Source organism: Sinocyclocheilus anshuiensis, unplaced genomic scaffold, assembly GCF_001515605.1.
Source record: "Sinocyclocheilus anshuiensis isolate Anshui unplaced genomic scaffold, SAMN03320099.WGS_v1.1 scaffold234, whole genome shotgun sequence".
Lineage (NCBI taxonomy): Eukaryota > Metazoa > Chordata > Actinopteri > Cypriniformes > Cyprinidae > Sinocyclocheilus > Sinocyclocheilus anshuiensis.
Window position 1 is genome coordinate 401,351 of NW_015544165.1, and position 15,171 is coordinate 416,521.

General features: G+C 37.0%; 1 protein-coding gene across 5 annotated transcripts in view; it reads right to left on the reverse strand.

The window, feature by feature from the left end:
- Positions 1 to 228: 228 nt before the first annotated feature.
- LOC107695763 (segment polarity protein dishevelled homolog DVL-1-like) overlaps positions 229 to 15,171 on the reverse strand; it is a 38,711-nt gene continuing 23,768 nt past the window's right edge. Inside the window, exons 1-12 of one of the 5 annotated variants that reach the window (XM_016495801.1) lie at positions 11,221 to 11,575; positions 9,027 to 9,165; positions 8,030 to 8,129; positions 7,878 to 7,947; positions 7,541 to 7,680; positions 6,191 to 6,267; positions 6,021 to 6,088; positions 5,809 to 5,886; positions 5,593 to 5,727; positions 5,272 to 5,439; positions 4,331 to 4,549; positions 230 to 1,350 (exon numbers count right to left, since the gene is read on the reverse strand). In XM_016495801.1, coding sequence (XP_016351287.1) covers positions 815 to 1,350; positions 4,331 to 4,549; positions 5,272 to 5,439; positions 5,593 to 5,727; positions 5,809 to 5,886; positions 6,021 to 6,088; positions 6,191 to 6,267; positions 7,541 to 7,680; positions 7,878 to 7,947; positions 8,030 to 8,129; positions 9,027 to 9,165; positions 11,221 to 11,344 — 1,854 coding nt within the window. In that variant the 5' untranslated portion in view covers positions 11,345 to 11,575 and the 3' untranslated portion in view covers positions 230 to 814. Of the gene's footprint in view, positions 1,351 to 4,330; positions 4,550 to 5,271; positions 5,440 to 5,592; positions 5,902 to 6,020; positions 6,089 to 6,190; positions 6,268 to 7,540; positions 7,681 to 7,877; positions 7,948 to 8,029; positions 8,130 to 9,026; positions 9,166 to 11,220; positions 11,576 to 12,677; positions 12,725 to 15,171 lie in introns of those variants that run through there. The other 4 variants (XM_016495798.1, XM_016495799.1, XM_016495800.1 and 1 more) reach the window with 4 other exon arrangements.

Here is a 15,171-nt window from a genome sequence, read left to right on the forward strand (position 1 = left end):
GGGTTCGAGTCGTTCGTTCTTTTGTCACGTGACTGCTTACCGGATCAGTATCTTGTAATGTTGTGTTATATTTAGGAATTATCAAAGTGATTTTCCCCATCATACAGATAAAGCATTAACCAACTCTTTATTACCACATTCATTATGATAGGCTAAATTGTAAGAAATAAAAAGCTATAAAGCTCAAATAAAATTTGAGACCAGAAAAATTACGTAACTGTAAGAGTAAAGAAACAAACTACATGCTTTTTTGTAAGGAAGGTTGGGAATTATTAACTAATTTCTGTATCCACTGCTTGCTCTCACGTCACGTGACAAAAGAATGAATATCTCGGACCCGAAGACTAGGAAGTTGAATTAATCATTTCTCTTTCCGGTACTGACTGCATAGCCTCTAGTCTATGGGGCTGTCACGTGATGAACGAACGACTCAAACCCGAAGACTTGGAAGATGAACTAATCATTTCTCTTTCCGGTACTGACTGCATAGCCTCTAGTCTATGGGGCTGTCACGTGATGAACGAACGAATCGAACCCGAGGACTCGAGAGTTGCACTAATCATTTCTGTTTCCTGTACAGAACCTATTGGATGTTGCGCATGCGCGGTCAACACGAAATGAACGAATCCCTTGCTGAGACAACATGTCGTTCCTGAGTCATATTAAAGATTCGTTCAAAATGAACGAATCGTTCAAGAACGACCCATCACTAGTTTGTACACTCTCAGTGCAGGGATCGTCAGTAGGAAAAATTCATTAAGCAAACTGCGGGAAGTAGGCCTTGTGCTCTGAAAGGGTTGAAGGCACTCTCCTGTCACATAATATCAACAAAAAATTCACAAGGATTGCCCATAGCGTGTTGAAAAGACTGCCGACTAGCTGTGAGTTCTGGGGGGACGTTTGCTAGCTCCCGGACAGGAGGAGCCCCAGGTGGGCTGTTGCTTGCTGCCGCTTTGGGGGCGAGGTGAGCGAGGCAGTACGGAGGGGGCAGACCCGGTGGGCCGTACGAAGAGCCGTGACTTCTCTCACTGTGGGCACAGGACAGATGATTGGGCTGAATGAAAGGGGCATGGCTGTAGGTGAAGTTGTGGCTATGCTGCGAGACGCTGTGACACTGGCCGTGGCTGTACCCAGAATGAGCGTTGCTGTGGCTGGTGTGGGCCTGACTGGCAGCAGAGCGGCTGCGGCTTTGATGACTTAGCTGACTGGGTGCTCTCTCACCCCTCCTTCTGACCCACGTTCCCATTTCTGATTCGCTGCCCCCACAGCACGGTGCCTTATGGTCCTTTTCTCGAGGGGAGGGTCTCCGTCCTTTCCCAGCGCTGGGGTTGGAGCCACTGCTTCTGCTACCTGATGTGAAAGACAAATGTGTTTGGACAAAAGTAGTATTATTTTCCCTCACAAAACCATATGCTAACCAGATTCAACAAGCAATGTTTCGTATTACAGACGTGACAAGCAAATCTACATTTGGTTAGTTGCTTGATTTATATTTCTGCAGCGTCAACCAACTTCATCTCATTGGATAAAAATCCAGCTTCTCATCTACACTACTAACCAACTTTATCTCATTGGATAAAAATCCAGCTTCTCATCTACACTACTTTTCAAAGGTTTGCGGTGAAGAGGTTTTTTTTTTTTAAGTAGTAGTGAATACTTGACACGTTAAATTGATTAAAAAAAAATGACAGTAAAGACTTTTACGTTGTTATAAAAATATTTCAAATAAATACTGTTCTTATGAACTTTCTATTCATCCATTAATCTTGGAAAATAAATGTATCAAGGTTTCCAAAAAAAAAAAAAGGTAGCACAATTGTTTTCAACATTGCTATAAGAAATGTTTCTTGACCACCAAATCAGCATATTAGAATGATTTCTGAAGGATCATGTGACACCGAAGACTGGAGTAATAGCTGCTAAAAATTACATTTTGTCATCACAGGAATAAATTAAATTTCAAAATATATTAAAAGAGAAAAGTTATTTTTAATTGTAGTATTTCACATCACTATTTTTACTGTATTTTTGATCAAAAAATTGCAGCCTTGGTGAGCATAAGAGACAAAACATTTTCAAAAATGTTAAAAAATCTTAACCAAACCCTAACGTTAGAACGGTAGTGTATATTAAACATCAAACATATACAAGGAGAGAATGATTGTGGAAGATTGAACAAATCCCTCATGTCATGCAGCAACATTTTTGATGACCCAGTTCATTCCTATCTCTACAGAAACGGTCTCATTAAAATAAAAGGCAAAAATGGGCAAAATATTTACAAATATTCAGTATGTAATACTAAAAACAACCAAAAGAAATACAAATTCCACAATTCTGTCAATAAACAACATTTAAAAAAGTCGTGTGGAGAGGCATCATTGAAGGTACATATTCTTAGTTTTACGCTCTTCATCTGTGCTCTGATTGGCTGTAATGTTGTTGTGTCGCACCTGGTTAGGACATGGTGTGAAAGACAGCAATACCATGAGGGTACTTAACAACACCGATACATCGACAAAAAAACGATATGGTATGAATATGCAAATTTTGTGGTGGTAATGCGTTTTAACCAATGTCAGCATTAAAGGTAGGTCAAAATGACATAGATGGCCTAAATTTTACGATAATACAGTTCTAGTGAATGCAATAAGCTTCAACTCACAGCATACAGTATCATGGAAATATTCATTTCAGCTTTTCCTAGTTGATTCAGACTTTGGCAAAAAGAGTAAGTGTATTGCATGACGTTTCAAAGGATGAGAATCAGTCGGATTCTCATGCACAAGGAAGGTAAAACTGCACATGCCCACACAAGAAACACAAACAAGCAACACAGTTGGGGAGTCACAATGGCCACCCAATGAGTCATATGCCATATGATGACAAACCACTGGAATAACAAAGATGTCAAGGAGAAAACGTGGGGCGGGAGGACGTTCAAATGAGAGTGCTAATCTTACCGGATTCCCTGTGAATAGAAGAAATTTCCATCAGTCTATAGACGGCCAGCAAAAACAGAGGGAATATCAGAATTACGACATGTTGCCCAACCAGATCTTCCATCTAACACTCCCACACCGAATATACCAACAAGCTCTTCACAAAAACCCTGCACCCCAGTTTCTGTGATGCCACCATATGTTATGCTTCCTGAAGCGACCAAAGTTGAGTATGCTGGACCGGTGTTAAAAAGTCATTAAGATCAATGACCTTTGCATTATTACTGATACACATTCCCAACTATGTACTAACTCCACCATGCACATTTATGCAAAGGGTGGCATAAGCAGTGTAAATGATTTAAAAGTCTGGCCATACCACATAAATGGAATATCCAAGTGAAAACAGCGACAATGATGATGCTCTGGAAATGGAATGATTAAAAAGAAAATAGTTGGCATTTGCGATCTTGATTTAGTCTTAGACTCTAAAAAATGCTGAGTTTAAAATTTAATTTTAGATAGTCCATATTTGACTCAAAGTTGGGTTTAAACAACCCAGCATTTTTTGGTAGCAATAATAATACAAAAACATCAGAATATTTCCTATTTGTGTAATGTATATTTAGGGCACATTAGGGAATGTTTACTAAAATGTACTTTCAATATCAACTTTATCATGCATACTGTTCGGTCACACATAGTCAGGTGTCAATATTAAAGTCTGTTCTAAATCTTAACTTATAATATGTCTAGTGCCTTGAATGCAATTACACATTAATTATAAACATTCACATTATAGATTATTTTCATGTCAAGCAGTGGTGTTTTGAATGTAACACCAGCCTTTGTTTACTTCTAGTTTAACTGTATCTGACTAATTAATTGCTATGCATTTAATTTACATGAGTAACTGCTAATATGTCAAAAAAAAGTTGAGTTTAAAAACGTAATATTTTAAATATTTTCTGAATAAAATGGACAAAACTGAGAAGTGTTCTAATCATGCAAATATGTGCACATGGTTTACTAGTCTTGTGTCACTGATGTCATTCTGACTGGGTGCCGTGTTCATTCAGGTACTGAAAGCAAAACTCAAACTGCTTTAACATATAATAGTATTGTACCTAGTCATCCTACATGCAGATTTTCAATAAACCCACAGATGGTTTCCATTTTACTGTAATAAATTCCATTTATAATACATTTGAGCAGTTACTAACGTAACAGTTGTTACTTAACATCATTAGGCACTCCAGAAACCGAAAGGAAAAGTCACACAGGAAGCTCACGGGATTGTGTGTGGGGACGAGCGTGAAAAAGGGTTTTTCCCTTTTATCTATCAGAGCGTCTTTTATTGCGCTCTCTTACACACAAACAACACCTACCTTCACTCTGTTGGCTGCCTGCACTGCCACTGTGGAAACTGTGGCAAGGATCTGAGTATACAGGAGGGAAGCCTGGTGGAGGAGTGGGGTAACCTGGGTAAGGGTAGGGCTGACCGCCGAGGGGCCAGGGGTTGGTTCCTGGTGGAGGAAGAGGAGCAAGACCATCATGGTCAGACCCACCACCACTAGATCCCTCGTTGAGATTGAGAGAAGCCATATCTGAAAACAGAAGAATTTCCCAATAATTAAAATGATCCGTATTTCACGTTATTTTAATTGTATTATTAATGATGGTTTATGACTCTAAGCACAAAATCTTTGACTTTAACCTTTAAGCCAGATCTTATCTTAACGTATTAAAAGGTAAACTAGTGTTCAAAAGTTTGGAGTCTGTAATTTATTTTATATTTTTTGACAGAAATTAATATTTTTATTCAGCAGATACATTAATTCAAAAGTGATAGTAAAGACAATCACAGTTTCCACAAAAATATAGCTGTTTTTAAAACTGATAATAATCAGAAATGTTTCTTAAAGGGGTCCTATTATGCTTTTTCACTTTTTCAACTTTAGTTAGTCTGTAATGTTGCTGTTTGAGCATAAAAAAGATCTGCAAAGTTACAAAGCTCAAAGTCCACTTCAAGACTTTGTAAAAGAGCATAATAGGACCCCTTTAAGCACAAAATCAGTATATTAGAATGATTTCTGTAGGATCATGCAACACTAAAACTGGAGTAATGGCTGCTGAAAATTCAGCTTTCCCATTACAAGAATAAATTACATTTCAAAATACATTAAAATTGAACACAGCTATTTTAAATTCCAATAATATTTCATAATATTACTGTATTTTTGATCAAGTAAATGCAGCCTTGGTGAGATAAGAGACTTTTTTCTAAGATTGAAAAATCTTTATCAACTCAAGTGTGTGTTGACTGTACTTTGGCACAGGTCTCCAAAAGTGTAGTAGCACTGCTCCGAGAAGGTGATTTTATTGACTGTGTGTCTCAGGTAGCCGTGTTTCAACAAACTGCTGGCGTATTTTCTAGCATCCCGACGGTCCTTGAAGCCCTCCACCCGTGAGAACAACCAGTCGACAACATCAGCCCCTGGAACACAGCGATTGAGCAATGAGAAAAATAACACCAATTACATTGATTATACAAAACATCTACCAAAAACTTGATGCATGCAATAAACAAGGCACAAGGAAAGTAACTCCCACCCATCAAATTCAAACCACAGCAAAGAAAGGCACAAACCGATGACAGCGTTGGCTATAGTGATCTTCAACCACATTCGGTCTCTAATCTCCAGGCCTGAATCTGGTAGCTGCATGACCTTTACTATAGTTGCCATGTCTGTTTTTGACACCGAAAGGGGGAGGTCATCAAACTCTGTGAAATGAGGGAGAAATAACAGTTTTGAGCATGATAAGTCTGCCATTCTATTAACAGAAGATTTGACTTTGATCATACCATAATGGGGGTATGGCCCAGAAAGTGCTGTAGTGTGTGAGATCCAGGCAGCAGGGTCGATGGGTCTCACCGGCTCGGCTGAGGACAGACAGACTGCAGAATTTAAGTACAATCCGAAAGGTAATAAAACTGATCCAGAAAATGAACTGGATGAATGCAGCATGGGTCTTCATGTCTATAATTTAGCTGCTATAATGGTAGGCGGTAGGTACCTCTAGGGATGGTGAAGTAGCTTCTAGGAGAGGGGTCCCAACATTTCGCCACTGTTAGGCTTATCGGCCTGTAGAGGACAAATGAAACATGAAACAATGTTAAAGAGAGCATTATGACAGATTTACTGAGAAAATGTATCAATCAACTGAGGTATAATACCAAATCTCACCCAGGTTTGGAGACGAGCTCCCGTAGAATCCTGACAGCATCATCATTACTCATGTTCTCAAAGTTTACATCATTGACCTGAGAAAATTATACTTCCATTAAACCTCCCATTATTTGATGCATTACATATATTTTTCCTATTTGAGGCAATTATTTGAGAGATAGTACACCTAAAAAAAACAAAAAATTATTTGTATTATTTATGACTTTTTTCCCCCAAACTCTTATGAGTTCGTTTCTTCTACGGAGTATAAAAGGTGAATATCTGAAGAGAATCCTGGCCACTCTTTTCAATAAAAAGAAAGTGAATGAAAACTAGGTCTGTCAAGCTCCAAAATGACTAAGAAGCTACATAAAGGTCTCATAAAAGTAGAATAAATTACTTATATGCACTATATTTTGAAGTCTGATAGCTATGTGTGACAAACAGACCAAGATGTAATTCAACAGCAACTTAAAAAAACTCACATAAGGCTAGTATATAGAATAGTGAATCAAGTAATATGGACTTCTTTTAGTGCATTTTTACTACAAATTCATTGTAACCGCATGAAAAAGGATGACCGGGATATTATCAAAATGTCTCTTTTTATGTTTCACACAAGAAAGAAATTCAAATCAGTTTGGAACAAATTGGTGAGTAAATAATGACTTTTAGGTGAATTAATTCTTGAAAAAAAATCAACGAGTCAGTTTCTCAGTCTACCAAACTGCCTGTTTGTTTACATACGTGATGTTTTATGGTCACTTGGACGTCATTCTGCAAAATTCACCTAATAACACAGGGTCATCTAACCATTATTGTTTCTAAATCAGATCACTGGGTTGAGGAAAGCCCCACTGTTATGTAAATAAAAGACAAAAGACTTGAAAGCACCATTCTGTCCTTTGTGGCCAATGACACCAAAAGGTCCTTTAGCAGGAAGGAAAGGGAGTAGAACACAATAAGTCAACAAAACAGGGAAGTGACCCAACTAAAACTTGACAATTGATAAGTGCATTTACAAACTAATAAGAGAAGAGACTTACAATAACAGGCCAGTTTCAGTTCTGTTAATGGAATCATTGTTAGTGTAAATTATCTATTAAATTTATATTGTGTAAACTTATTCATGCAATGACAATGAGGATATATTCAAGACGACTTTCCTGGTTATAACATTTAAGTGGTATTTACCTAATGGAATAACATGAGGGTGAGTAAATGGTGACAGAATTTCCCTGTGAGTAACATTGTGGATACTGGCAATTACTTGAACGCACTTTTTTTTTTTTTTTATCTTCCTAAAAGCACATTAGATCAGTCTCTTGATCCCTCTTGAAAGTGGTTTCAGACTGCTGATTATTATACCTGTAACAGCATGTCTCCAGGCTCAATCCTGCCATCAGCCGCCACCGCGCCACCTTTCATAATGGAGCCAATATAGATGCCTCCATCTCCTCTGTCATTACTCTGACCCACTATACTGATGCCCAGGAAGTTGTACTTCTCTGTGAGAAAAAGAGATCAGGCTGTTTCCAAATGACGTGTTCATCTATATTTAGAGCACACTGTGCACACTAGACCTTGAAAAACAGGAGGTTCGGTTTATTAAGCAGGTGGAGTGGACAGATAAGAGAAAAGGGAGATGGCACAGGGATGGATGATGGAGAAAAAGAAGGGAATTAACTAGTGAATAAGTTCTTACCCATGTTGAGAGTGACAGTGATAATGTTGAGACTCATTGTGGAGTCTGTAATACTACTGAAGGATGAGGACTGTCAAAAGAACATACAAAAGATTAGTACAGATCAAACACTAATATGTAGAGATGTGTACATTTTCCTCAATGTTTCTCACTCTGTCCATTTTGGTGACTTTCTGCCTCCGTCGTCGGCGTTTGTGTCTACGCATGAGGTGTGATGAAGAGCTCTGCTCGGCTGAACTGCTAAGTCTGTGGCTTCAGACAAAATGAGAGGTCACAGCAGATGTCAACGCTACACTAATGAAGCAGCATGTTTTTATGAAACTCTAAGTGCACTATTTTGGTGGCCAAACATGATCTCCAATATGAGTTCAGTTTTGAGGCCAATTCTCAATTAGGTTCTCAATTAAAACTACTGCCACATAATTTATTTTGACATTATAACGGTTTAATTCTGACTAGCACTGAGGCATTCACATATAAAAAAAAATTTTTTTTAATGTTTTTCAGAAAATCCACAAAAGTATTCTTTACGGATAATTAATTTTAAAATTAATAACCCGATGAGAAGTTAATTCAAACACCAGAGGAAGACTAATGTGCAGGTCAGTGGCAAAATGTCCATAAAGGTGGGAAAAGTTGTTTAATACTGAATATTTGCATTTCTGTTAGGGATGCACAATATATGGACATCATAACAGTTACAGCTTGATATCAGAGATTTATTTAATCGAGGCTTATAATAGAGATTTTTAATTTTTAGATTACTTTGTCATCATCTAGTTAATATTTAATAACACCTGGTTAATGTAATCTTCAGCAAATCTCAAAATTAATATCCATTTTATACAGTACATTATGATTTTTTTTATATTAATCATGAATGCATTAACTATGGGAAAAATGTAAGATTGTAAACATGATTGATTAATTTCAATTGACCGCTAAACCATAATTAATGCTTAATTTTAAAGATTAATTTCATATTTAATTCTTTGGCCAGCTTTACAAATTAAATTAGAGTGAAATGTAGTCACGCCAGTGGGCAAATAAGTACAGTCATTGTTTGAAAGGAAATTAATCCTGCAATCTGAGCCAATAAAATTTGCGTTTAATATTTCCTGGGAAATGAAACATTGTGTGATGTCTGACCTGCTGGCATCCTCATCCTCCTCACTGTCGATAAAAGAGCTGGATTCCAGCTCACTGCTCATCACTGACGCACTGTCATAGCCAACAGCTGAGTCACGATTCCCACGCTCCGATTTCGAGTGACCGTTCACACGAGGGACTGAGAGAAAACAAGACAGACATTGTTTAAAAGCTGAGGAAGGCGACAGTATAACAACACTTCAAAGAGAGAATACAGTACATAATTCTGGGAAAGGCATAATAGCTCTGGATGACAAATTAGATCAACAGTAAGGTTTTTTTCTTGATAATGGACTTATAAGGACTGTCTTTGTTTAAAGGGGTCACATGATGCGATTTCAAGTTTTCCTTTCTCTTTGGAGTGTAACAAGCTCTTGGTGCATAAAGAAGATCTGTAAAGTTGCAAAGACTAAAGTCTCAAATCCAAAGAGATATTCTTTATAAAAGTTAAGAGTCAACCACGCCTACCTAAAACGCCTCGTTCTAACACGCCCCCACATATCTACGTCACTATGTGGAAATATTAGCATAATGCCGCCCAAATGTGCAAGCAAAGAAAGAAGGCGTGGTTTCAGGAACAGCAGTAGTGTTGATGCAGCCATGTCAGGGAGACGGTGTGTGTTTCAGTGCGAAAGCAAAAGCACTTTATTTGGCCTTTCGGAAGTAGATGCAATTAGGAATTATTGGTTAAGATTTATTTACAACAGAACAGCACAACCCAGATGTTCGAATTTGTGCAACGCATTTTATGGGCATTGATAGAGGACAACATTTTGAATACAGTAAATTTGTTTGTTTACTCTGATACTATATAACAGGTGAAAAACAATATGTGAAAAGAGTTGTATGTCCCAATTCACAGTATTCATAAAACTGTAGATGAAAAGTACTGAGATTATGACACTTTACTATCTCGTTGACAGCATGGCTGACATAGTACATCCTGATTTTATTCATACTATATTCATTCATACTTTATTTAACACTTATTTAATAAAGTGTTTTCTCAATATTTCAAACATTTCTCAATGGTAGTGTAAAAAACACCCTTTTTAAGCTGTCAAAATCAGTTCTGTTTTCAGCAAGCAGTTTTAGTGCATGTTCCTTTAAATGCTAATGAGCTCTGCTATCCCCGCCCCTCTCCCTCCATGGGGTGATGAGCAGACTGTAAACTTCAGCCGCGAAACTTGCTAACTAGCATGTATTAGGAAAGACGATTTGCAAAGACATAAAAAAACGTTATACTCACTTCTTCTGTAGACGAAGCTGGATCATGAATGATTTGAGCGAACTTAAACGCATTTAGGCAGATCGGGGATCGGTGCATTCCTTTCAAAAACGAAAGTAACATTAATCCACTGCGTCTTCAGCGGCTCAGATGTCGGGAGTAAATGACGACTGCTATATTTATTATTACATCCAACAACAGAACACCTCAATCGCTTAATCTGACACATTGAGTGCTGTGCCTGCCTGTGATGAGGAGATTGTGAATAAAAAAAATGAATATTAGTCGAATTTAAAATAAACATTTGCATTTGAATGTTGTGCGTGGCTATAAAAAAAGGTTATAAAAAATGTCAATTATTATCGATACCGAACAATATGAAACATTATATCGTTGATACATTTTTTAGCTATATCGCTCAGCCCTATGCTATATTCATTATTACATCCAACAACAAAACACCTCAATCGCTTAATTGGAGACATTCTTGTCTTCCCCTGCACTGGAGTCGACACAATGGCGGACAGCTCTCAGCTTACTCAGGGCGGTTCTTAAGGTAAGACGGACTTGTCAATCAACTATCGTGGGAGGGGCCTGTGCAGAACTACGTCATTCTGACAGGAATCTCAGAACAACCTGATTTGAGAAAGGGGATTTTAAAATAGGGATTTTAAGAAAACTACTGGGTGGATTTTTATCATTATAGGGTGGATGTGTACACACACTTCCAACACACATTTATGTTCAAACAACATGTAAAGTGAATTTTGCATCCAATGACCCCTTTAAAAGGAATTGAATCATGATCCATTTAAAGGTTTCAAACAATCTACATATGAAAGTGTGCAATCATAATACTCAAATGTGCTTTATGCTGAAGAACTGAAGGTTTATGACCTTTTTAACAAGTTATTTGCTTCTAAAAACCATCACATCAGTCAAAAAACAGGGCTGGGGTATACGTACAGAGACAAGGACGAAGCTGCGTCTCTGGGTGGCATCGGATGCGCTGAAACGCTCTGACCAAACGATAAGATCGCTGTGGAACCCGAGAGCGACCAAAACATTCCAGTACTGCAGGAGTGCTCATTTCAGACCATTACCTTCCACACAGCCACTCATACGCACAAATCAATCACAGCTATTTCAGCCAACCACATTTCAATCTTCACATACAGAGGAAGCTCTACCATTCCTCTGCCATGTGTGAGTTCAAAGGACAATGGTATCACCTCAGCGAGCAAGGGTACAAGCAGAAGCCTGTGGCGAGATGAGCTGCACGCCTGCAGCTGAGTGAAACAGCCTATCAGTAGCCCTCTTTTTCAGAAAGGATGGTCCACAGGTGGGTAATGCATTTATAGCCTCTCCAGAGTCTTTTTAGGCTCAATTTAATATGCATTAGACATCGGGAAAGAGAGAGATAACGGAAGATGAAGATGAATTTGCTCAAGATGTGTGCACCAAAACAAATCCCTCTACATCTGCCTTCAGGAGATGACCTTATGCCTGTGAAGCGCAATATTAATGTAAGTGACCAGTATACTCATACTAAAATCAAAACAGGCAATAAAAAGACAATGCTTTTTATATTTGTTTTTAGTGTTTGCATGTCCAGAATGGATGCATGTAAAGAATTACAAAAGTGGGTGAAATAATACTACTCATCAAGAGATTATTATAAATCTTTTATATCAAACAGCTTTTATATGGTAAGCCAAATATACTAATTTTAATATAAATATATTTCATATAATATACTAATTATACTTAAACTTAAACTTATACTAATATAATATAATATAATATAATGTAATATAATATACTTAATTTAAAATGTAATAAAACATAGGATATATATATATATATATACATACACATACACACATACTAATTATTTATTAATGATTATTCAGAAATTAAATACCAATAATAATAAAAAATAAATAAATAATCTTATACACATTAATTATGTGTGTGTGTGTGTGTATATATATATTTATTTATTTATTTATATATATACACACACACACAAACACACAAATATATAATCAAATTTAATATATATGCACAGCAAAGCTTTACAATTAAGTAAAGTAAAACTCTACATAATATTTTTTTCTTACCTTTACTGAATATATTCTACTTTATCAGTGTATCAGTGACTCATTCCAACAACTTATAAACCTCCAACTACTCCAACTGTATTTATATTACGTCAACATTAAATATGGAGCTTTTAACAACATAACTAACTTTTTTTATTTGCATAAAACATTAGTTAGAATTAATTACAGGGGTTGGTGGATGTAAAAACAAATCGTAATGTTTATGAAACAATCATAATGCATAGTAAAATCATGCAATTTACCTTAAACTGAAAATATCTATACAAAATGCTGGTATCGGAGATGCATTTGTCTTACCTCTACTGCTGCACAGCTCTCATTACAGTACTGCACCTCACATTAGCTTGCAACATTTCAAGGGCTCAAAGAAATGTAACCTCCTTTATGCGTAAACTCAACTGTCTATCAAACATGCCCCCACATCAGTTTCCACTGGAATGGTGCAGGAGTGTGTAAGACAATGAACTGGCCCTGAGCGAGGGTGCAGTCTACGCTACTCACATATAAGCCTCTGGGCACTGTGCTGCCACTGATAACTGATGATTTAACGGAAAAAATGTGCACAAAGAAAATCTGTCATTTTGTTGTGTATTCACGTTGACAGCAAAACACCACACAACGATAAATTCACAAAATCTTGCTTAACCTAAAGATGAGCCAAACCCAAAACAAATCAACACCTGCATGTACGCCAAACAGCAAAATGGAAACTGAATATTGGTGGCTCAGCATGGTTAACAGATAAGTGCCTGAGGCTAGAAAAGAGATCTTCTCTCTCACTTCTTCTGCCCCTAGGGCACACACCTGTTCTTAATAATCATAAACATATTTTTCATCCAATCACACCCAGCAGAGGTCAGCACTGGGACAACCTTGCCAAATCAGCCTCTGACTCTGCAGGCATGACAGAAAGTGAGTGCAAAAGCAATCAGAATTTTGCATTTGTTGTTGTTGTAATGGAAAGGTGAATCTGCTTTTCTAAACTAAGAGTTAAATAAAACTGCAAAGTGATTTCAGTTACAACTAATTAAGAACATTAATACAAATCAATAGTGAAAAATAATCAGATTTGTCATATATACTTTTTTCTGATAAAATAAAAATATAAATACTATATAAAAGACTAAATTCTGATAAAATAAAAACTATAAACATACATGTACAATTAAAAAAAAAAAAAGGGTTTTAAGATCACCAAGGCTGTATGTATTTCATCAAAAAATAATGTAAAAACTATATGTAAATGTAAAAACTATAAAATATTATTACAATTTAAAATAACTTTTCTAAAATATCTGTTTTTTATGTATTTTGAAATGTAATTCATTCCTGTGATGGCAAAGTTATACATGACAGCTTTCTGGGTTTAACAGCTCTACTATGCATGACTATTTCTGGAGAAGAAAGGGGGAGCTGACCTGACACATTTCTCATACGCTCTACATCCAAAAAAAACTCCAGAGACACACCGCACAGCTACACGACTGCTCCAGACATACACATGCTAAACAAACAGATGCTTTACTTCAAAGACAGACCCAAAAAAACACAAGTACAGTGTGGATCACAACCATCAAATCAGTGTTGGGAACTGAAGCACTCCGTGGGGGTCTGATGTCTCTAACAGACAGTCGTAAACACAGAGGTTCAACAAATATCCATAAATCATCAGTATCTTCAGCAAGCACACAAACACACACACCTCCATCTGTCTCTTGTGTCTAACAGTGTCACTGCTAATGAAGCTGCACTAATTAATGCACTTGGCAATAATGAAGTGCAAACAGCAGGAGAAATGGAGAGGAAGAGCATGAAATGGTTCTAGTGGACAGAACTGGAGGAGCAGCGGGGCTTCCACAAATACATCAGATAGATGTGAGAAGGAAGCAATCCTCTATTATACTATTCTATACAGTAACAGGCTGAGGAAATAGCTTCAACAATGTAGACATTCTAGACATAGTTGGGACTATTTCAATCACCTTGAAATCTATTGACAACACACACACCTTAATCTTTACAGGCAAAAGAACCTATAAAGGAGCCAAGAACATTCTTTGCTGATGACAGAATATTTTTCCCTGCAAAAGGAAGCTTTTATGATTCCAAGAGACCTCTCTTTACCCAGAGCTCAAGTCAGCATGCACACTAACAAAAATAAACTTTCTGTACTGGTTTAAAACAAGCAAACTTCCAGTAAACGACCACAGAACAGGGTCATTCTGGGAAAAAAATTCTTAAGAAATCAACTACATCCTGCAACACCCTGTGACAACTTTGGAGCTTTAAAAGTGATGAAGTTGAAATGATGATATTGATTTTACTCATTTTTTTTTCTGAAGAAAGATAGACATGTATAGTAATGAAGCCAAAATATTAAATGTCATGGATGAATATTTACGGAGTAATCCACTATTTTGTAGAGGGGAGAGGGTCAAAATGGCAATTGTCATCTGAGATTCAAAGAGGGCTAAAATGACTTCAGAAAGCTGGCAGTATCATAATGTCACTTTCACACAGAGATTAGTAGGTCTGTTAGTAAAATCTGTTGACTTCAGCAATCTTTGTTGCATTGCATTTTCAGTGGTCGAAAACTTAATGTGGGTTTTCAGCCCCTGAAAATGGGTAATATTCAACAACCTGAATATGGAGCTGCATTGAGATCCCCATATCTCTGGGACTGAATGATGTAGGCCTTGAAATTGAAGATTCCAAAAGAAAAGTTTATTAAAGGGGTCATATGATGTTGCTAAAAAGAACATTATTTGGTGTATTTGGTGTAATGAAATGT